The 24,927-nt window shown below is 41.6% G+C and overlaps 1 protein-coding gene across 3 annotated transcripts; it reads left to right on the top strand.

The window, feature by feature from the left end:
- Positions 1-1,550: 1,550 nt before the first annotated feature.
- Positions 1,551-24,758, top strand: lmnb1 (lamin B1). 3 transcript variants are annotated; one of them, XM_023984585.2, is made up of 12 exons: positions 1,551-1,694; positions 1,994-2,373; positions 14,203-14,359; positions 15,258-15,383; positions 18,772-18,942; positions 19,428-19,553; positions 19,904-20,124; positions 20,573-20,801; positions 21,573-21,677; positions 21,966-22,085; positions 22,523-22,627; positions 22,888-24,758. In XM_023984585.2, exons 2-12 carry the CDS (start codon positions 2,009-2,011, stop codon positions 22,927-22,929), a joined length of 1,767 nt encoding a protein of 588 aa, XP_023840353.1. In that variant the 5' UTR covers positions 1,551-1,694; positions 1,994-2,008; the 3' UTR covers positions 22,930-24,758. The 3 variants fall into 3 exon arrangements, with proteins under 3 accessions (XP_023840353.1, XP_023840352.1, XP_023840350.1); XM_023984584.1 differs by having other exon boundaries at positions 1,684-1,773; XM_023984582.2 differs by lacking the exon at positions 1,551-1,694 and adding an exon at positions 1,727-1,769.
- The last annotated feature ends 169 nt before the right edge of the window (positions 24,759-24,927 follow it).

Here is a 24,927-nt window from a genome sequence, read left to right as displayed (position 1 = left end):
CAAAAGAGGGTGTCTGCAAAGTCCATCTTGGCCCCTCTGACCAAAACCTTTTAGAGGTCTGTCAGCATTTGCTTTATAAAATGCTATCATCAAATATATTTGTTCATACATTTATCTTTTAATTTAATTTTGTAATCAAGCTTTTGTTTGTTATCGAATGTTATGTCATAATTGTAATCTTATTTTTTTTTATTTAACCTTTATTTTATCAGGGAGTCATACTGAGACCAATGTGTCTTTTACAGATGAGACCTGAATAACATAAATTACAGAAAATACATCAAAATATAAATACAAGCAGAAAGAATAAAATGAAAAGAAAGAAAAATGATGATAATATGAAATAAACACCATGCAACTTTAACAAACCCCCCCAAAATACAGGCAGCTTCTGTACAAAGGTCATATACTGTGAGATGCATGCATTGATTCATTACCATATTGTCAGAGTACAGTAGACAGACAGCAGAGGTGCCAGACAAATACAAGCCTGAGGCAGTGAACAGGGTTGACTGTTGACAAAATAAAGTGTCAATGTGTCCCACAACTGTACAGTACTACACCTACAGTACATGTTCTGTACTACCCCATATTAGACACAGATCAATAGATTTATAGATTTTTTTCAATATTGTGATGTTTTGTGGATTGTATGAATGATCTATTCACTCACTGGCATATTTAAAATAACACCAATGACAGAGTTACTACTTTGATTCGGCTACTTGAGAGCAATGACAAGCCTATAACCTTCTGTGTAATATCTTGGAAACCCAGAGAAAATATCTATTGACTAGTAGGTTATTTATCACATGCCCTGTTAAGCCTTGTTGTCACAGGAGTTGGTGGCACCTTAATTGGGGAGGGCAGGCTTGTGGTAATGGCTGGTGCGGAATTAGTCGAATTGTATCAAATACATCAAACACATGGGTTCCATGTGTTTGATGTCATTCCATACGCTCCTTTACAGACATTATTATGAGCCGTCCTCCCTCAGCAGCCTCCACTGCTTGTTGTTGTCTGTCAGTGCTGTGAAGTTGACCATCTGGCAGGAGCTCTTGTGGTAGCCTAGTGACAGGTGTGATGGGGGGCTTATATACTTTTACACAGGCCTACAATGCCTTCACAGTTTACAACACTACACTGAGCTTACCAACTCTGTTAATTCAATATTTCAAATCTTTCATATGAGGCAAGAGGTTGTAGCTTAGATGATCATTATCAAAACATTCATTTTGTGTGTGTTATGTAGCCTACACTAAAAGTGTCACAATGGACTACAAATTAAATATTTAATAATATGGATATCTAATTAAACGCAGAGTAAATCCATAAAAATGAAATATTAGGCCATATATATATATAAGAAACCTCTGTATTTTATACGACACACACATAAATATATATATATGTTGCATAAAATACAGAGGTTTCTCATACTGACCACGTGTGGTTGTTTTAGTGGTTATTTTGGCGCAACATTGGATACATTGTGGGAGGCAACCGTCCGCCTAGGGAGTACACGATGCGCAGCATGAAAACGCATTCCATCTATTTTGAATTTTGTCTCGAATGCTAAAGTTGAAAGGACATATTGCGTTGCATGTTACCATTGGTTGGTTGAGGTCACGTTAGTTTTACATATTCATGAGCGGCCATATTCGTCAAGCCTGCTTTCTTTCCGTTGAGACAAAGTAAGATACTTGCATGAGCTTTGCGGCTTTCTTATATTTGTAACCCCATTCCACCGCCTGCCTGTTTATATTGCCGTATGTGAGCTACTTTTGGTTTACTTCCTTCTGTTGTAAATTGATGTATTTTGTAACCTTTTTTTGTTGTTGCTTAGGTTAGCGAATAGGCGACCTGTATTTCATGTCCTACAGCTTTGCCAAATTTAGTCTGCCGTGGTCATAATTTTCCCACCGTTTAAAATATATATTTTGTCGATTTTAAACCGTATTTAATTGAATGTATATTTCTCTATTTGATTCAGCATTTTTGCTTCATAATGGCAACCGCAACTTCAACTCCGGCCGGCCAAAGAATAAGCACACGCTCGGCCGCCGGTAGCACTCCATTGAGCCCCACGAGGATATCCAGGTTGCAGGAGAAAGAAGACCTCTGCAATTTGAACGACCGTCTAGCCATTTATATCGACAAAGTCCGGAGTCTAGAGTCCGAAAACAGCGTTCTTCACTTGCAGATTTCTGAGAAGGAAGATGTAAGAACCCGGGAGCTTACTGGTTTGAAATCACTGTATGAAACCGAGCTCGCTGACGCTAGAAGATCTCTCGATGACACCGCCAAAGAACGCGCGAGGTTGCAGATTGAATTGGGAAAGATCAAATCCGACCATGAGCAGTTATTGCAGAAGTAAGTAACTTGTTTTATTTACGAGAACATTTGTTGAAATTAGGCCTATGTGAAAAGTCGCCGATTTGTCGCCGAAGTGTTGCACATTTGAACACTTAAAACAGTGAATTGCAACATTGGAGCCAAGTGGTTGCAACATCAGACGATAACCTCGGTAAAGTTGTTTCAAATGTATCCAATTTCTTTACTGTTCACGAATGGTCTACCCAAGAGAATGTGAACAAGTAGCCTACATTGAAAATACACAGTTGGTTTGTTCCCTTTTATAACTGGTTTTAGTAGAACACTAATGTATACAAACAGTGCAACTTTTATTCGTTTTTGTTTTTCTATTGAGTCAGTTTTCCGTTTAAGTGCAAGCATGGGTGTTACTCTGACTTTTCCAAGTGCCACACCTTTTTGATAGGAATTAAGGTAGGCGCCCCTCCCCCATCCTAACGGTTGAATGGATCTCACAGCGTCATTGTCTCAATCTTGAAATCTGAGCCGTTCCAAGCGACCACTGCCCAGTCAAAATACAACTCGAGTGTATACAAACTCATTATTTGTCATTTGTTTTCTATCAAAAAGTAACACGATACAATATAAACTCTTATACAACAGAATTTCTATAGTAGCCTACTAAAGTGGACTGTAACTCCAAAATCATGACTTTTCAAATCAAATTCTGTCACATGCGCTGACTACAACAGGTGTAGACCTTACAATGAAATGCTTACTTACAAGCCCTTATCTCACTTGACATATGAGCCTTTGGTGCTGTAAATGCTTTTGGGCTTGGTCACTTCACTTTCTACTTTTCTCTCTACTAACTTCCTGCCTATAAAGTTGTAAGCTGTAAAAAATGCTGGGAATTTTGTGGTTACTCCCGAGGTGTAGATGGCCCAGAGCTATTTGAGTCTGGGAGAGGATTCAGAAGTAGTCATTCCCACAACAATTATTCATAGTCATCGAAGGAAGAGGGGGATGAAATGAGCCAATGATTATGATGAATGTTGTAGGAATTTACTACAGTACCACATTAAATACCACATGAACTGTCCACTATCCTTATCCCCACCCTCTGGCTGCATGTAAATGCTGTAAGTCAATGGTACCAGAGGCAGGTAGAAGTCACTTGACAAGTCTGAATGACTGTTTACGCTTGATTGTCACAAACTTGTTTTGGTGTTAAGGGCTAACAAAGTAGCATGTACATGTGACTTTAAAATCAGTATGACAAATTTCTACCAGCTGGTTACAGTTAGTATATTAGAGGGTTTGACTCATTTGGATAATATCCAAACACTTACAGTCCTTGAGTTTGTCTAAGAATAGAGACAACCAGTACATTCATATCAATTGAAAGTATAGGGAAAATGCTGATTTCGCCCATCTCGGAGTTCACAGTAGACCCCTTTCTGTGTTTGCAAACATTGTCGCATGAGGGCGGCAGATCAATGAGGAGTTCTTAACTTGAGGTCGACCGATTTTAATCGGAATGGACGATTAATTAGGGACGTTTTCATAACAATTGGAAATTGGTATTTTTGCACACCAATTTGGCCAATGTTTGTATTTTTTTTATTTTTTTACACTTATTTAACTAGGCAAGTCAGTTAAGAACACATTCTTATTCTCAATGACGGCCTAGGAACGGTGGGTTAACTGTCTTGTTCAGGGGCAGAATCGACATTTTTGCCTTGTCAGCTCGGGCATTCAATCTTGCAACCATACAGTTAACTAGTCCAACGCTCTAACCACCTGCCTCTCATTGCACTCCACGAGGAGCAGTAAGAAGCCAAGGTAAGTTGTTAGCTAGCATTAAACTTATCTTATAAAAATCAATCAATCATAATCACTAGTTAACTACACATGGTTGATGATATTACTAGTTTATCTAGCATGTCCTGCGTTGCATATAATCGATGCAGTGCGCATTCACGAAAAAGGACTGTTGCTCCAACGTGTACCTAACCATAAACATCAATACCTTTCTTAAAATCAATACACAAGTATATATTTTTAAACCTGCATATTTAGTTAATATTGCCTGCTAACATGAATTTCTTTTAACTAGGGAAATTGTGTCACTACTCTTGCAACAGAGTCAGGGTATATGCAGCAGTTTGGCTCGTTGCGAACTATGTGAAGACTATTTCTTCCTAACCAAGACAGCCAACTTCGCTAAACGGGGATGATTTAACAAAAGCGCATTTGCGAAAAAAGCACAATCGTTGCACAACTACCTAACCATAAACATCAATGCCCTTCTTAAAATCAATACACAGAGGTATATATTTTTAAACCTGCATATTTAGCTAAAAGAAATCCAGGTTAGCAGGCAATATTAACCAGGTGAAATTGTGTCACTTCTCTTGCGTTCATTGCACGCAGAGTCAGGTTATATACAACAGTTTGGGCCGCCTGCCTCGTTGCGAACTCATTTGACAGAATTTTACGTAATTATGACAACATTGAAGGTTGTACAATGTAACAGCAATATTTAGACTTAGGATGCCATCTGTTAGATAAAATACAGAACGGATCCGTATTTCACTGAAAGAATAAACGTTTTGTTTTTGATAGTTTCTGGATTTGACCATATTAATGACCAAAGGCTCGTATTTCTGTGTGTTATGTTATAATTAAGTCTATGATTTGTTAGAGCAGTCTGACTGAGCGGTGGTAGGCAGCAGCATGCTTGTAAGCATTCATTCAAACAGCACTTTCGTGCGTTTTGCCAGCAGCTCTTCGCTGTGCTTCAAGCATTGAGCTGTTTATGACTTCGAGCCTATCAACTCCCGAGATTAGGCTGGTGTACCCGATGTGAAATGGCTAGCTAGTTAGCGGGGTGCGCACTAATAGTGTTTCAAATGTCATTCGCTCTGAGACTTGGAGTGGTTGTTCCCCTTGCTCTGCAAGGGCCGCGGATTTTGTGGAGCGATGGGTAACGATGCTTCGAGGGTGGCTGTTGTCGATGTGTTCCTGGTTCGAGTCCAGGTAGCGGCGAGAAGAGGGACGGAAGCTATACTGTTACACTGGCAATACTAAAGTGCCTATAAGAACATCCAATAGTCAAAGGTATATGAAATACAAATGGTATAGAGCGAAATAGTCCTATAAATACTATATTAACTAAAACCTCTTACCTTGGAATATTGACGTTTCATGTTAAAAGGAACCACCAGCTTTCATATGTTCTCATGTTCTGAGCAAGGAACTAAAACGTTAGCTTTTTTACATGGCACATATTGCACTTTTATTTCTCCAACACTTTGTTTTTGCATTATTTAAACCAAATTGAACATGTTTCATTATTTATTTGAGGCTAAATGGATTTTTATTGATGTATTATATTAAGTTAAAATAAGTGTTCATTCAGTATTGTTATTATTGTCATTATTACAAAAACAACAAAAAAAATAGGCCGATGTATCGGCATTTTTTGGTCCTCCAATAATCGGTATCGGCGTTGAAAAATCATAATCGGTCGACCTCAACTTAAAACACCAGCAAAAATAGCCTCTCTTTACATGTTGTTTATGAGTGCATTTCACACTACTTTTGGATTTTAATGCTGTACTGCTTAATGTTTGTCATCGCAAATTATTATACTTAAAAAATACTTGAACTTCAACCAGTAAAATGTCTCTTTGTCTAACTTTTGCTACAGACTATATAAATGAGCGTTAGCATTCTAGCTAACAACTGCTGCATCCAAAATAGTTATTTTGCAAAGATCACAACCAAATATAATCTTAGTGACTGAAGCAAGAATCAAAACATTGTAAGCGTATTAGAATCCCCAAAAGTTATTTTTTAGAAGTTATAAAAATATAGATCTAGGCTATGTTGAATGGGCACAGGTGGCGACGATTATCTTACTGCCACCGAGAGTTTGCGCGCATATCTGCGTGACGTCAGTGTGTCGTGAACTGGAAAGGGATCTATAGTCTGCAAACCAATTCCTGACAAGTCTTGCCTCTTATTTCATCTACTATACAAATTTGATGCTTTATCCAATTATTTGCTCATTTGCGTACTCTATTGCCAGATAAAAAAAAAAGCTTGTTTTTCTGGCCAGCACTAGGCTGGGGTCAGTTTGGAAGACTGACCAGATGGGCTATTTGAATATTCAGAGGTAATTAAGCTCTGTGTACTACTCCTGACCATGTGATTATCCAGTAACGTGGCATGTTTTGTTAGTCTATAAGAGGTCATTTGAACAGCAATAAAGGGATAAGTTCAGGTACTTCCTGAAAAGCAGTCTACTGTTGACAAAATGCATTTACAGTACACGTGGTAATGTAGTTATCTCTAAGGATGCATATGGCACGTGTTCCATTTGAAAAATATGAACAATATTCAAGGGTCTCTAGTTTCATTTTATGGACCATGTTGCAGTTTAGAACTTAATACTAATATTGTACCTGCACCACACATGCATTTAAACTCAGCAAAAAAAGAAACGTCCCCTATTTAGGACCCTGTCTTTCAAACATAATTTGTAAAAATCCAAATTTACTTGACAGATCTTTATTGTAAAACAATGAAGATCAAACAGCGTTTCCCATGCTTGTTCAATGAACCATAAACAATTAATGAACATGCACCTGTGAAACGGTCATTAAGACACTAACAGCTCATAGATGGTAGGCAATTCATGTCAGTTATGAAAACTTAGGACACTAAAGAGGCCTTTCCACTGACGCTGAAAAACACCAAAAGAAAGATTCCCAGGGTCCCTGCTCATCTGTGTGAATGTGCCTTGGGCATGCTGCAAGGAAGCATGCGGACTGCAGATGTTGCCAGGGCAATAAATTGCAATGTCCGTACTGTGAGACGCCTAAGACAGAGCTACAGGGAGACAGGACGGACAGCTGATCGTCCTCGCAGTGGCAGACCACGTGTGGCAGACCACGTGTAACAGCTGCGCAGGATCGGTACATCTGAAGATCACACCTGCGGGACAGGTACAGGATGGCAACAACAACTGTCCGAGTTACACCGGGAACGCACAATCCCTCCATCAGTGCTCAGACTGTCCACAATAGGCTGAGGGAGGCTGGACTGAGAGCTTGTAGGCCTGTTGTAAGGCAGGTCCTCACCAGACATCACCGGCAACAACGTCGTCTATGGGCACAATCCCACCGTCGCTGGACCAGACAGGACTGGCAAAAAGTGCTCTTCACTGACGAGTCAAGGTTTTGTCTCACTTGGGGTGATGGTCGGATTCGCATTTATCGTCAAAGGAATGAGCGTTACACCGAGGCCTGTACTCTGGAGCAGGGTCGATTTGGAGGTGGAGGGTCTGTCATGGTCTGGGGTGGTGTGTCACAGCATCATCGGACTGAGCTTGTTGTCATTGCAGGCAATCTCAACGCTGTGCATTACAGGGAAGACATCCTCCTCCCTCATGTGGTACCCTTCCTGCAGGCTCATCCTGACATGACCCTCCAGCATGACAATGCCACCAGCCATACTGCTCGTTCTGTGCATGATTTTCTGCAAGTCAGGAATGTCAGTGTTCTGCCATGGCCAGTGAAGAGCCCGGATCTCAATCCCATTGAGCTCGTCTGGGACCTGTTAGATCGGAGGGTGAGGGCTAGGGCCATCCATTCCCCCCAGAAATGCCTGGGATCTGCAGGTGCGTTGGTGGAAGAGTGGGGTAACATCTCACAGCAAGAACTGGCAAATCTGGTGCAGTCCATGAGGAGGAGATGCACTGCAGTACTTAATGCAACTGGTGGCCACACCAGATACTGACTGTTACTTTTTTTGATTTTGACACCCCCCTTTGTTCGGGACCCATTATTCCCTTTCTGTTAGTCACATGTCTGTGGAACTTGTTCAGTTTGTCTCAGTTGTTGAATCTTGTTATGTTCATACAAATATTTACACATGTTAAGTTTGAAAATAAACGCAGTTGACAGTGAGGACTTTTTTTGTAGTTGCTGTGTTTATTTTTGATGGTAGGACAAGTGTTGAGCAGACCTGCTAATTCAAGGCAGAACCAGCCTTCGATGTACCTGGACCTGGAAAAACCTGCATGTTGGGGATGGAAGAGACCCGGCTTTGGTTTGAAAGGGCTGATAGTTTAGGACTAAAAAGACTAAGACTAAAGAGGTGAAAACTGTCGTTTAGCATAAAAGGTCAAAAATAAGCTTTTGGTTTCTTTAGTGCTTGAACATCTGTGCTCCATTTAAAAATGATGGTGGCCATATGTTGTTATTTTGTAGTCTAGACTTACTTTTGAACATTTCTCGTTCCACTATGAAGATTTTAAATAGTTATTGCTGAAGATGAAGTTGCAGGCAGTTGCACTGAAGTGTGTGCAAACACATGGTTTACTGGTTCCTCAGAACATCTGCCTAGTGGCTTTGCACAGCTATGCATATTTGCCCTCAAGACTTTGGGACGTAACAATTTAAGAAATTGCATTTCTACTTGTGATTCGCAAAGGGACATTCCAGAACTCCTCCTTTCTCACACAACTTGGAAATGTACCACATTTTTCTACAGCCTACGCTAATCATTTTGTTTCTCCCTCTTGGCAAAGTATGGCGACAAACATGTGACATCTTTAATTGAACTAGGAAGTGTTGTTGGAAGCCATTTTGATTGACTGAAGCATCAAGCAGACTCTACACCTGTTGGAAGATAACATTGAACAACAGATGCCCATTATTTGCCAGTAATCCTGCTGCAGCATGTCAGCCCAGTACCCTTTAGATCTCATGAAGCATAGTTTTGGGTTTGATGTATTTTTTAAACGAATTCCCCCCAAAAAAACCTGAGCGTGGACTCGACCTACCACTAATTTTAAGTTAAGTTGACAAACTTCTAACAAATAGCCCACATCTTGGGAAAATCAAGCTAGACTAGTTGAAAGTTACCCTTGCTCAAAAGTGTTTTGTTAAACTTTTGGACTACCCTTAAAAAGATTGCAGTATGCAGAAAGTACTGCGTCTAAAATATATATATATATTTTTTTGCTGCATTCATTTTGCAGTATAACTGCAGTTCGACTGTAGCACACTGCAGTTATTCTGTAATTACTGTGTCCAAAATACCAGTTGACTGCAGTTACTGTGCTTTTACTGCAGTTTCAAAACTGCAATATTTTTGGGGGTACTGTACTCATGTCGTAGTATGGAATGTTAATGGAGACATTTCTTATCAGCCCAGTCAATGCATGCATGGAAGTCCTCTGAGACGAGTCATATTTGACCAGTTCTGAAACAGGGTCTGTCTGAAGTTTTGCTTCTCTCCAGTACTCTGGGTAGTTTCAGTGGATGGCATGGGTGGGTTGGAGATTGTGTGCTGTGGTGGCAGACGTCTTGGATATAAAATGGCTTTTCAACCCTCAGCAAAGAGTGACATGGCAGCTGCAAGATGTCTGTGTTTGGTCCCCCTCATTGAACCAGTTGTTCAGCCCATTTCCTACAGAAAGTGGCCTTTTGTCCAGCTCTGCCAACCAAGCTAGCAGCTGCTTTACTTACATTTAAAACAGTAGTGCTTGGCCACCTCTCGTGTACTTTTCAACATGTTGGGTTATGTCAGTGGAATACTCTATACTGAACAAAAATATCAACACAACATGTAAAGTGTTGATTTCATGAGCTGGAATAAAAGATCCCAGAAATGTTCCATATGCAGAAAAAGCTTCTCTCAAATTGTGTGTACAAATTTGTTTAAATCCCTGTATGTGAGCGTTTATCCTTTTGCCAAGATAATCCAGCCACCTGACAGGTGTGGCATATTAACACTGATTAAACAGCATGATCATTACACAGGTGCACCTTGTGCTGAGGACAATAAAGCCCTGTTTCCACTGGCACTTAAAATTAGGGCCAAATTCGAGCTGGGTCGAGGGAAACCTGGGCCAGTGCAGCCCAGTTTCACGACTGGTGCCAACTCGATTTAGAATTCAGTCTGGTGATGCCATTACTATGCAACCACCAAGCTGATCACTGCTGGATGCCGACACAACGTTTATATAGCTCGTCTGGGCTTGTTGCTGTTAGCTACCACATGGAAAAGCCGTACTGTACTAGTCAGACATGACACAAATTACCACCATAGCTGGATCCTTCCTTAATTTGTGCACTACACAAACTTATGAGAAGTCAGCCCTTAAGCTTTGTTATGCTAATGATGAAGTCAGAGCGTACAACCTGCTTCATAACTGCAGACCACGTGTAACCACACCTGCCCAGGACCTCCACATCCGGCTTCTTCAACTGCGGGATCGTCTGAGACCAGCCACCCGGACAGCTGACAACTGGGTTTGCACAACCAGAGAATTTCTTCACAAAGTGCCAAACCGTCTCAGGGAAGCTCGTCTTGACCTGACTGCAGTTCAGCGTTGTAACTGACTTCAGTGGGAAAATGCTGACCTTTGATTGCCACTGGCACGCTGGAGAATCGTGCTCGTCGTGGATGAACGCGGTTTCAACTGTACCGGCAGATGGCATTGTGTGGTCGAGCGGTTTGCTCATGTCAACGTTGTAAACAGAGTGCCCCATGGTGGCGGTGGGGTTATGGTATGGACAAGCAGAAACTGTGGACCACAAACACAATTTTATTTTATCGATGGCAATTTGAATGCACAGGGATACCGTGACGAGATCCTGAGGCCCATTGTCGTGCTATTCATTCACCGCCATCACCTCATGTTTCAGCGTAATGCTTGGCCCCATGTTGCAAGGATCTGTACACAATTCTTGGAAGCTGAAAAGGACCCAGTTCTTCCATGGCCTGCATATTCACCAGACATGCCACCCCTTGAGCATGTTTGGGATGCTCTGTATCAATGTGTACGACAGCGTGTTCCAGGTCCCGCCAATACACAGAAAATTCGCACAACCATTGAATAGGAGTGGGACAACATTCCACAGGCCACAATCAACAGTCTGATCAACTCTATGCAAAGATGTCGTGCTGCATGAGGCAACTGGTCACAAAAGATACTGACTGGCTTTCTGATCCACGCACCTACTTTTGTTGAAGGTATCTGTGACCAACAGATGCATATCCAAAGAGTAGGGCATAATGAAATTATTTCAAGGGACTGGTTTCCTTATTCAAATTCAATCAAATGTATTTATAAAGCCCTTGTTACATCAGCCGATGTCACAAAGAGCTATACAGATACCCAGCCTAAAACCCCAAACAGCAATCAATGCAGATTTAGAAGCACGGTGGCTAGGAACTGTAACTCAGTAAAATCGTTGAAATTGTTGTGTATTTTTGTAAAGCAAGAAAGCAAATCACGCCCTAGCGCAGGTACTGGGAAAAACAATGAAGCAAGCACTCATTAACTATAGAATAAAGTAAACCTGTCACTACGTAGTAACATTTTAATGTTGGTCTTTGTCTGAAAGAAGCAGCTTTGTTCTTCTGTAATGCATTTCATCTACCTAGAGAATTCTTCTGTAACATGAAAGCCACACACAGGATCAGCACCCCCCTGACTGTTTTTCTCACAGCCCTTTGTCGGATAAGACATTTCCCCCCTGCATTCAGCTGTGTGAAATACCAGACATTCCCCCTGTATTCCACACAGTGTGCTCTACCTACGCATACCTCATGCCCCCAAGTCGAGTGGGAGAATATAATTGGCACTAGTCTACCCCCAAAAACGGGTCACCTAATAGCCAATCTTTTGCTTGATACTTTTTGAAAAACCCCTACTTCAACAAAGCGAAGTCAGTGAGGTTGAAGAATATTTTAGATTTGATGAAAGTACTCCCTTTTTGTAGTTGTGCTACAGTTGCGCAGCTAGTTTAATTTGAAGGGAAAAAAGGGTATGTTTACCACCTACACATGCATTTCTAACTTAACCATTAAGGTTCTACTGTTCTCAGAACATACCATGCAGATAGGCATGAATGGATGAACAAGATGAAACGGATACTTAATTTAACCAGAAATGTCTGTGTAACACGGATGTCATGGTTTGCCAGTCAGGCAAGAGGCCACACTGGTTGAATCCAGACACGAAACACCCCCGTTCGGCAGGAATGCTTCCCTCCCACTGACGGATACACACCTTGCCTCCCCCCCCTTTTATTTTTTTTTCAAAATCTTAATTTCAAACACACCTGGCATCCGCAAAGCTTTACACCTATGTCATGTGATGTTTGTAAAATCCTCAGTGGCTACTGGTGAAATAACTCCACACCCCTTTTCCCTTGAACTCTCTACTGTTCCAGAAGCACCATTACATTGACCTCTAGACACATATTTACTGCATGTTTGAATCATCCTATGATCCTAGTCAGTACGGCAAAATATTTTCCTGTTATTTTACACATATTCCGTCCTGAGAGTAAATCACTTTTCTCCCGGGTTTTTATATATATTTTTTTTATTTGGCCTTTATTTAACTAGGCAAGTCAGTTAAGAACAAATTCTTATTTACAAACCCGGATGACGCTKGGCCAATTGTGCGCCGCCCTATGGGACTCCCAATCATGGCCAGTTGTGATACAACCTGGATTCGAACCAGGGTGTCTGTAGTGACGGCTCTAGCACTGCGATGCAGTGCCTTAGACCGCTGCCCCACTCGGGTAAACCGGTATTTCCCGCCAAAATCCGGAACTGTCTTTCAAAAGCATTATTAAAGTACACTACATAAACTATGTGGACAAACCTTCAAATGTGTTGATTTGGCTATTTCAGCCACACTCGTTGCTGTCAGGTGTGTAAAATTGAACGCACAGCCATGCAATCTCCATAGACATTGGCAGTAGAATGGCCCGTACTGAAGTGCTCAGTGACTTTCAAAGTGTCACCGTCATAGGATGTCACCTTTCCAACAAGTCAGTCAAACACTGAGCATTGATGATTCATCAGCCCGTGGAGAAGCCAGATTTTGACACCACGTATCATTTAACAGTTCCATTTCACTGTTCATATAAATAATTTACCTGTTTCTGTTATTTATCCCAGGAAAAGGGAGTGGTTTTGGGCAGTAAATCTCGGTAACCGGGTTCCTGCCTTTCAACCCCAGTCAGTACACAGCGTTAACTCCGCAGTATTGTATATGGAGGGCACGCCCCAGAGAAGGACTGCTATGTTCGTCTCATCTGGAGCCTTCATACAGAGCGGTCTAGATATGAGCCTCAACAAATAGCCAGTAGAATAACCTCATCCTGTTTCCCCATCTGCTACTCAGAGCAGTCAGTTGTGTGCACAGGAACTCTCAGATTGAATGTGGAGTTTGATATTAATCTCAAACCAAATATGGTTTGTCCGTTGCGCTTGAATTATGGCATGAGAAGTAGCAGATTTCCTTTCAGTGAAATCACAGGATAGTTTATGCAATACGTTATGAGATGCTGTTTACGTTTGACTGTTTGTTTATATGTAGCCTGGGTAAACACGACTAAAATCTACGCTCATTATTACCATTGTCGGCTTTTAACCAGGCTAGTTTAAATGGTTAGTTCACCCAAATGTCCAATTTACTGTGACTATGGTTTACCAGTAAGCAATCCTTAGATCCACTGGGATTTTGCAACCCTAATGTTTATGCTATTTCAATTGAAGACAACAGGCCTCGTCTCTTGGTATTTGAATACCAAGAGAAATGGTGATCTGATGATATCACGACCCTTGCCATCCTAACTAACCACCTCTACAAGGCAATGCTATGGTATGCAACGTTGCCTGTCGTTGCTGATATGTTTCACGTGTGTTTGCTCAAATGCACTTTATGACTATACAAAACAATGGGGACTTCAGTCATTGAAATCCCCTCTTGGCGTTTTAATACACACACACACTACCGCCATGGCTGGGCCGTACTCAATGCTGCTGTTCCTCCACTTCTGCCTGCAGCTTTGCCAAGAAGGAGTCTGATGCGGCTGGTGCCCAGTCCCGACTCAGGGACATGGAGACCCAGATGAACTCAAAGGAAGCGGTGTTGGCCACCACACTGTCAGAGAAGAGGGCCCTGGAAGCCAGCCTGGCTGACCTGCAGGGAACTGTCCAGGAGGTAAACAATCAAATGATAACGATACTTTTAATTTGTAACAGGCTTTCCTCAGTGATGGCAGTATGGCTCAGGCAAAGATAAGTTACTGTTTACGTTGTCTAACTTTCCTATCATCAAGATTGTGATTTGTCATGGCAGCTGTTGGCCAGCCTATTGATGACTAGCTGCACTGAAATTGCCATGCTTAAATTCTTTATACAATTTGTTTTCAAAATGATGACATTGAATAGTTCAATTGCTGCCTGAGTGAAACTTACTGTTGACGAAGCCAACTATCGTGTGTGTGTGTATACATACACACATATATGTGTGTGTGTGTGTGTGTGTATATAAACAGCACTTGTTGTAATAAAAGCACCTGGAAGATGATTTGAAACGGATCTCACAGCTGCTGAGCACATTTAGATAGACATTCGGATGGAGATTTTGCATCACTAACCAGAAGGGGGCAATATAACTCCATCTTAATTACATTGTTAAAAGAGCCTATAGGAGGATGGGCTCAGTGTAATGGCTGGAATTGAATTACATTTACATTACATTTAAGTCATTTAGCAGACGCTCTTATCCAGAGCGACTTGAATTATGGAACGGAGTCAAACACATCAAACATATAGAAACCAAGTTTTATTCCAGCCATGAGCCCATCCTTTTATAGCTCTTGCACACATGTACCCAGTCTTGTTCTTTCCTAAGCCTTATTCAGTATATCGGATTTCAACTTTGCGGAATTGGAGATCTTCTTTGCCATCTACAACATTTTGAACATCGCACCTTATTGATAGTCTTTTATATTGACAATTTAACTCCATTGTCTTTTCATAGTCCACAACAACTTCAAAACATCCAGTAGATTAGAACTCATTCACGTATTAACCATCTTGTTCTTCTCTTACAGTTGGATGCTGGCTTGATCTCTGCCAAGAAGCAGCTGGGAGAGGAGACTCTGCTTCGCATCGACCTGGAGAACCGTTACCAGAGCCTGTCTGAGGAGCTGGAGTTCCGCAAGAACATGTTCGAGGAGGTCAGAGAATTGTCCAACACCTCCATCAGTTATAGCTATATACATGTTCACATTCGTATGCCTGTTTTTATGTACACCATTTAGTTATAGCACAGCTGTCTTTTAGTAGGAATGTTTGGTGCAGCAAATGCAAATCTCACAGTATACACAACAGCAGGTTGATGACGTGGACAGTTTTCACTATAAAGACTGCTTAACCAGGGTAGCTAAGGGGAAAGGTGACATACACTACCGTTCAAAAGTTTGGTGTCACATAGAAATTTTAATTTTTTTATTGTCCATTTTTAAAATAACATGAAATTAATCAGAAAAACAGCATAGACACTTAATGTTGTAAATGACTATTATAGCTGACTATTATAGCTGGAAACGGCTGATTTTTAATGGGATATCTACATAGGCGTACAGAGACTCATTATCAGCAACCATCACTCCTGTGTTCCAATGGCACGTTGTGTTAGCTAATCCAAGTTTATAATTTTAAAAGGCTAATTGATCATTAGGAAACCCTTTTGCAATTATGTTAGCACAGCTGAAAACTGTTGTCTGATTAAAGAAGCAATAAAACTGGCCTTCTTTAGACTAGTTGAGTATCTGGAACATCAGCATTTGTGGGTTCGATTACAGGCTCAAAATGGCCAGAAACAAAGAACTTTCTTCCGTAACTCGTCAGTAAATTTTTGTTCTGAGAAATGAAGGCTATTGCATGCGAGAAATTGCCAAGAAACTAAAGATCTGGTACAACGCTGTGTACTACTCCCTTCACAGAACAGCGCAAACTGGCTCTAACCAGAATAGAAAGTGGGAGGTCTGTTTGAGAAACAGACGCCTCACAAGTCCTCAACTGGCAGCTTCATTAAATAGTACCCGCAAAACACCAGTCTCAACGTCAACAGTGAAGAGGCGACTCCGGAGTGCTGGCCTTCTAGGCAGAACTGCAAAGAAAAAGCCATATCTGACTGGCCAATCAAAATACAAGATTAAGATGGGCAAAAGAATTGACGCTGGATAGAGCACGATTGGAATTTGCCTTTTAAAATTATAAACTTGGATAAGCTAACAACGTATCATTGGAATACAGGAGTGATGGTTGCTGATATTGAGTCTCTGTACGCCTATGTAGATATTCCATAAAAAAACAGCCGTTTCCAGCTATAATAGTCATTTACAACATTAAGTGTCTATGGACAGATGAAGTTTTAGGCGTTCGGATCACAAAGAACATTTGTGAGATGCAGAAAAAAATGAAAAGATGCTGGAGGAGTGCTTGACCCCATCTGTCAAACATGGTTAAGGCAATGTGATGGTATGAGGGTGCTTTGGTGGTGGTAAAGTGGGAGATTTTTACAGGATAAAAGGGATCTTGAAGAAGGAAGGCGATCACTCCATTTTTCAWCGCCATGCCATACCCTGTGGACGGCACTTAATTGGAGCCAATTTCCTCCTACAACAGGACAATGACCAAAAGCACAGCTCCAAACTATGCAAGAACTATTTAGGGAAGAAGCAGTCAGCTTGTATTCTGTCTATATTGGAGTGGCCAGCACAGTCACCGGATCTCAACCTTACTGAGCTGTTGTGGGAGCAGCTTGACCGTATGGTACGTAAGAATTGCCCATCAAGCAAATCCAATTTGTGGGAGGTGAAATCTCTTCAGATTACCTCAACAAATTGAAAACTAGAATGCCAAAGGTCTGCAAGGCTGTAATTGCTGCAAATGGAGGATTCTTTGACGAAAGCAAAGTTTGAAAAATAATTATTTCAATTAAAAAGACCCCCAAACTTTTGAACGGTAGTGTTTCTTATGTGAACCAGGTATAGAAGTGTAGTATACAGGGCTTGACAACACTTGTCCTAGACAAGTAAAAATATATATATTTGAGTTGTCCAAATGTGATTTGTTTTACTTGTCCAATGTCAAACAATTACTCTGATCAGACTTGGCTCTGTGTCCTCTGGACGCAACAATTGAGTATGCGATGTTGAGTACGGCACAATGTTATGGTAAAACAAGCCACCCCACACATGTGGTCAGTCTCAACATGCCTGTAGCGTTATATTGCTAAGCACACCCTTCAGAGTGCCATATGGTCATACACCTTTCCCACTACCTTGAACCAGAGTTGGGCTAACTTTTAGAATATGGTTGTAATTATATACATTGTGACATATCTTTTTGTATTTTTATATTCCCCATGTAATGTTAATGGGGAGCTAACATGGCTGGCATAGAATGTTGTAGTGTCATTTAACTGCATCATAATGCAGAAACCTCATTGTCCCTACTCTCTAAATACATGGCTCTTCCGTGAACCATCTTTTGTTTTTGTCTTTGTCCAACACTGACTGAACTTTTGAGGAGGCACCAAGTTGTAGGGTTTACTTAAGCAATAAGTATACCACAAATGTACCACAAACCCCAAAGGTTTGATTTATAAACTGGTTACAAATGTAATTAGAGCAGTAAAAATACATGTATTGTCATACAAGTGGTATATGGTCTGATATACCACTGCTTTCAGAGTTCGAACCACCCAGTTTATACTATGACAGTATTAATTAACAGATCACCAGTCCTTTCTTGGAGAAAGTTGGTCTTAAAAGAAGGCTTGAATTGAGTTATTTACAATAACTTTAAGACTAAAATTAGAATAATGGTAATACATTATTACTCTGAAGGTATAAATTGATTGGCGGTTTCCCCCAGAATATCAAGATGAACACAAGCTCTTTATAGAATCAACATTTTAACACCAATCAAAAAAACTTTACAAACATAATGGTCGTGAATAGTTAGATAAGTGAAGACCTGGAGATCCTGAACATGGCTGTGTTTGTTGGCTCATTCCTTGGGCTGCTCCTTTATTTTATTTAACTAGGCAAGTCAGTTAAGAACAAATTCTTTCTTACAATGACGGCCTACCCCCGGCCAAACCCTCCCCTAACCCGGACGACGCTGGGCCAATTGTGCGCCGCCCTATGGGACTCCCGATCACGGCCGGTTGTGATACAGCCCGGGATCGAACTCGGGTCTGTAGTGACGCCTCTAGCACTGATGGTGCCTTAGAGCGCTGTGCCACTCCGGTTCCCTTTGGATTGTTCCTGGTTGCTTCCTCTGAGATGCTGAGATGTAAAAAGTGTTGTGTTCTCCTTTTCATGAAGGTGAGTTTGTTTGGTAGCGTTCAGGCTACACTAGCTCTTTTTAATGTCTTCGTCTGAGACTGTTTTTAGTGTATGGGCTCTTCCGTCCCAATTCCCATACTGAATAGGTACTACTTCCTTTAAAAAGGGTCTTTCCTTAACTTCTGAGGAATGGAGGAACCCACAGCAGGGCAGACACGTCGCTACAATGACCCCTAAACCCTCTTCCCCCCTGTCTGTGTTGTAGGAGATCAAGGAGACACGGAGGAGACACGAGACGAGTCTGGTGGAGGTGGACTCTGGCCGGGCTGTGGAGTACGAGTTCAAACTGGCCCAGGCCCTGACTGAGATGAGGGGGCAGCACGACGAGCAGGTCAAACTTTACAAGGACGAGATGGAGAACACTTACGTGGCCAAGGTGAGACAGAAAACACACACCTACCTGTTAACTTGTGGCCAGGGTGCGAGGCAGAAACACAACATCCAAGATCCTTGATGCAGACTGGAGGTCCCATTTATTGTTTGGTCATATACCAAGGCTTTTAGGAGATTCTGTTCCTGACTTGCTGTGGAATTGACCATAAAGTAAACCTCATTCCAGTGGGTCTCGCCATGCTGGGGTGACCTATTGGGAACATTGCATGTAAATCTGTCAAACTTACTAGTTGTTGGATACCAATAAAGTCACGTCATCAAGCGTAGCGTTACACAGCAAATCTAAAAAGACCCATTTCTGGTGTTGCACTTCCTCTCTGGCTGGTCAGGAAGCCCTCTCTGTGACGTTCACTTCCTCTTTGTGAGGCGTTGCACTATCCATCCTTCCGTATGTGTAAAATTAACATTGTTTGTACCCACATAACGCATTTTAACTCTGCTCTGTCCTCCTGTGTACCCCGGGGGCAGCTGGAGAACGTACGCCTGTCGTCGGAGATGAACAGCTCGTCGGCCAGCATGGCTCGTGAGGAGCTCCGGGAGTCGTGCCTGCGTGTGGAGAGCCTAGCCGCCCAGATGGCCAGCATGCAGAAAGAGGTGAGACCTCATCAATCAAATGTAATGGAAAGGTTTTTTTTTTTTACATGATTTGAGATGATAGTTGTACCATTATTACTATCTACTGACAATGGTTACGATGCTATCCAGTTACTTTTTAAAGAGGTTGATGGTTTGGATTACACATTTAGACTAGAGCCTGATACTTAAACTATCCAGAATGCATAAAGGTGTAAGAGATGATATGGAGGATAAAGGAGTAATGTTACACAGGAATAATACAGGAAGAACAATGTTGAGGTGAAATTAGGTACTACCTGAACACATCATGTGTCTAACTTGCATGTGTCCTACTGAACACAACCCTAACCTGTAAAATATCTCTCTAGACCCGTGGATGGCAGGACCGGATCCACGAGCTGGAGTCAGCCCTGGCCCAGGAGAGGGACACCAGCCGCAGGATGCTGGGGGAGAAGGAGCGGGAGATCGCGGAGATCCGGGCCAAGATGCAGCTACAGCTGGACGAGTACGAGCAGCTGCTGGATGTCAAATTGGCCTTGGACATGGAGATCAATGCCTACAGGAAGCTACTGGAGGGAGAGGAGGAGAGGTGAGGGTGAAGCGAGACGCATACAGAGATCAACGCCTACAGGAAACTACTGGAGGGAGGAGAGGAGAGTGACTCATGCAACAGTCACACTTATGCACACACAAAGTTCTGCATGAATGCGGATGTAAAAATTGACTTTAGGGTGAGCACACATACAGAGGGGTAGGGGGGAGACCAACATATAATTCAGATACAATCAGTGTCATCTTCTCTTTGGAGTGGAGCGCTTCAACGTTTGGCTCCTCTCTCCTGTTCTGGGTCAGGTCCCAGGCTGATGTGGTGTTGAGTTTAAAAGTGGTGTAGGTAGTGTTCCAACTGGCCAGACATGTACACATCGATGTAGATTCTTCATGCAGGAGAAATGTTAACTTCCTAGCTTGTCGTCTAGCTGTTACCGAGAATATAATGGTGTAAATTTGATGAATCTCTCTCTCTCTCCCTTCACTAGACTGAAGCTGTCCCCCAGCCCGTCGTCCCGTGTCACCGTCTCCCGTGCCCAGTCCAGCTCTCGCAGCGTGCGTACTGCCCGGGGAAAGAGAAAGCGTGTGGATGTGGAAGAGCAGGAGGCCAGCAGCTCCGTCTCCATCGCCCACTCCGCCTCGACCACCGGCCCAGTGTGCATTGATGAGCTCGACACTGACGGGAAGTTCATCCGCCTGCACAACACCGCCAATGAGGTGAGGGTGGGACGCGCACTGTGCTATCTAATGTTCTTGCATACATTTGAATGTGTTTGCATTTGTTCTCAGACATTAGTGTGCGCTCAGACACATGTTGCTTTTGTTTGACCGCAGAACTTCACCGGTAATGTAACCTTTTAACTGGGCGAGTCAGTTAAGAACAAATTGTTATTTAATAATGAAAGCTGTGTTCCAGATCGTCTATAAACCATTTGTGCGTCCGATTGCAGCATCCTATCGATGCTGTCACTGACATTTGAAACGCGTATCCAGGTGTGAGATGGTGCATGACTGCTTTGCAGATTGTCTGTAATGCTGTCTGGAACACAGCCATAGTGTTGAGCATGTGTGGTGCAGACATGACAAGGTGCGCAACTGCATTTGAGCCTAGCAACTCCCACTCGCTGCGGTGACCACATTTCTGGTGATCCCTCCTCCCTCCCAAAATCTAATGTCACAACCTTAAAATGAAGAGAACCAGTATACATCTTCAATTTTATTTCGAAATATCTTTTTCTAAAACATTTAATTTTGTCCCATACAATCTGTATTATTAATTTTGTTCCACTGCAATTCCCCCAACCCTGACTGTGAATACTACAGCTTAAACCACAGCCTGTGGTATTATCACTTAAACTATACACCCAGAGTTAATCAAACTCGTGGCCAGGGCTCCCTTGAAAAAGAGATTCATGTCAGTGGTACCGTAAAAAAGGGTACAAATAGTTGTTATAGTGAACTCCTGTTTACTTCGGTCCTCTTCCCCAGAACCAAGCCATGGTGGGCTATGAGCTGACCAGGACCATCGGAGAAGTCTCTGCCACCTACAAGTTTACTCCCAAATATGTCCTGAAGGCAGGCCAGAAAGTCACGGTAAGACTGCATTTTCTGCTAGTTAATACACAGGAAAGCAGATATTAATTATGTTGCTTCACTGTGGTATAACACTGTAGAGCAGAGTTAGATTTATCTATGGTGAGGAGGAACAACAAGCAGATATTTGATAATGGCTGTATGGGCAGATTTCCTGGACATGGATTAAACCTAGCCCTGGACTAAAGAGCACTTTCTATGGAGAATATCCATTTTAGAATTGTAGCCTGTTTAGTTACTTTACATCACATTCCCATAACCTTGTAACCTGTTTTCTCTCTGTCCCAGGTGTGGGTGTCCAATGCGGGTGTGGCCTCCAACCCCCCTACAGACTTGGTGTGGAAGAGCCAGGCGTCCTGGGGCACAGGGGAGGATGTCCAGGTGCTGCTGCTCAACCCTCAGGGAGAGGTACAGAACCTTTAATCCACCTTAAGTAGCATTTATACAAGTCTTATAAAGGACTTATGGAGGCCTGAGTTATTGTTAAGTTGTCTATTTAAAGTGGGCCCCATATGATATTTCTGTCTTTGGCCCTGTCTATAAACAACCCCTAGTCTGCTGTAATAGTTTTTTTTACCAGCAGGTGGCGCCCTGTTCCATCTTTTACTGCTGCCGTCAGAGCAGTATTCTAATCAGCTTTCCTTAGTCACCTGGATCAGATGTTTTGCGTTGTAACGCACCTACTTTACGTAGGGCGGTGTTCCATAGGGCACACTGTAGATTTTAATTTTAATTTACGGAATCGAATATTTCTTGCTGGACAAGTTCCTGTAGTACCTCGTTTCAGTCAATTTTCTTCCGTTCAGTGCCTAATGAACACAACCTTGGTTTCTTCCTGTTTCCAGGAGGTGGCCAGGAGGAGCACCTCGTACAAGACGGCCATGGAGGATGATGATGATGAGGATGACGAGGGAGTGGAGGTCATTGAGGAAGATCTCTTCCACCAGCAGGTAAATGGACTTTATGGATATCCATAGCTATTTTCAGCAATTAAATATTTATTTGGATTAGAATTGAGTAATTATGGACTGAAAGAAAATAACTGCGAGAAAAAGCCCACGCAACACTGTCTTGCAAAAATCACCATGTTTAATAGAGTAGTTTTAGACTGACCGAGAATATACTGTGGTATTGGCATCCAACTTTTTTCAAAATATTTTGTTGATATTGTGTAGATGGACTGAAATGTGATTGTTTTGTGGCTTTCCAGGGAGACCCACGTGCCACCAAGAGGGGTTGCTCCATAATGTAATCTTACCAGTACACCCCCACCCCTTCACACCCCCCTCTCTCAACCAGTCTCAGCTGCCAACCGAACTACCACACAACTATTTTGTATCTTTTTAGTGTATTATAAGAACCGTGTGAATTTCTATTCTGCTCTTTTTAGTTTGAAATTCCTCATATCTCAAGATTGTAAAACTGTTTTTTCCCCCTACATTATTTTTTATGTGTAATCTTAAAATGAACCATCACTACTTGCATTTTTTCTGAACCAAATAATGTTTTCTAGTCCCAGTAGTTTCTTTTGTAGAGTATTACTTTGGACAGCTCTGTGCAGGAGAGGCAGCTTGCAGAATGAATCTGTACCTCGAGGTGCTGTGACTTTGTTTTGTTTTTACATCTGATTTTCGATAAATATAACATTTTAACGGCCTCTTTTATAGAAGGTAATTTTATTCGTGTTTTTTTTCTCTCGCTCAGATACTAGTTAGACAGCCAGGTTGTTGCATACTTCGGAATGTAGTTAATGTTTATGTGAAACTCGAAAGAATAAAGCTTTCCAATTTGAAAGAAGCACGCAGCTTTTCTAAATGGTCCTCCATTCGTGTACTTATGGATGACCACTTTTGGTATTGCAGGTATTGGCAAAGTTTGTCTGAACGTTACACACTACACCACAAGGTGTCAGTGTTCCATTAGCTAGGTTTCCATCCAATAGGTGAGATTTCAAGTGAATATTCTGAAGTCAGCATAGAAAACAATTTGGCAATTTTCCCACCAGACGTGTTTCCATCAAACTGACTTGCTGCGGTTAAAAGGCTGTGCGTGACGATGTAGTGGTTTCCTGTATCGAAGAAAAAACAACATGCGTTTCCATAGCATTCAACTCTAAAAATTGTTTTATTTCCTTGGTAGTAGGCTACATCACGTAACTCCCAAGTTTACTGCGACGTGATGGTTTTTATACAAATATTTGCGCATAAAAGCATTTCAATCGCAATTGTCATAAAATTTCACTGACAAAATATCTCACCTTGCCTAGCTTATTTTGTTGTCGACATTGGGACGTTTTACTGACACATTTGCTGTTTCCTTAAGGCCTGTCATAACTTTTTATGCATCTGGTCATTCATCTGCATGGAATGGTTGGATGGAAACCTGGTTACTGAGAAGAATGTCCTGTCTCTGCTATGTTCTTCATATATTTGACTCGATATTCTACAGCCAAGACAATGCTGTATACTACCAGTTGACTCTGTGGGAGAAAAAAAAATACTTTTATCACATCAGCTTTGATGCAGAAATGGCTAACTCGAACCTGCTGTCTTGGTCAGACTTTCTTCCAGAGCCCCTTTTTAAAAAATAAACCACTAATTTCTGGATCCATGTCTGGTACAGGTTTAATGTCCATATAATGGCTTGGCATTAGCTTAATGTGTCAAGGGTTAGTATTATCTGTATTAACAAACTCAGCCAGCAGCCAAGTAATAGTTAAAGATGGCTGTTTTGGCATTATTCCTCAAACCAATGGGTCTGTGATCATGATTGTACTCTAAGTCTTCAATTGACATTTGTTAATTTTGAATTTAGCATGACACTGTATACTCATGTTAACTTATGAATCTGAATGCAAAAATGCTTTGTTTTTATGCTGTACTAGACATACCTTTTCAGAAACTGAAATTTCCTTGCCAATATTTCTTAAGTCATTTGGGCGTCGGTCATATGCATACATTTTAAAATTTTAGCGGACCGATTTTTATTTGCTTTATTTGTCATATGCATGCGTTGTTTGACTTTCTGTAACCTTCACAGTTAATGAAAAAATAAACTATTGATTTTGTTGTATTTCCGTTAGACAGGAATATTGTTTAACTTTAAAAAAAAATCTTTGCCCATATTCAAAGTGTATCGTATAGGATTACTGATCTAGGATCAGTTTTACATGTTTGATCAGTCATCTTGATCCTACATCGGTACTTCTCCTTTGAGATGCTTTGTCAATAAAGGGGCCCTGATCTTTTTG

Source organism: Salvelinus sp. IW2-2015, linkage group LG4q.1:29 (assembly GCF_002910315.2).
Source record: "Salvelinus sp. IW2-2015 linkage group LG4q.1:29, ASM291031v2, whole genome shotgun sequence".
Taxonomy (NCBI): domain Eukaryota; kingdom Metazoa; phylum Chordata; class Actinopteri; order Salmoniformes; family Salmonidae; genus Salvelinus; species Salvelinus sp. IW2-2015.
Note: the sequence above shows the minus strand (reverse complement) of the source record. Positions and strands in the feature narration are given on the sequence as shown.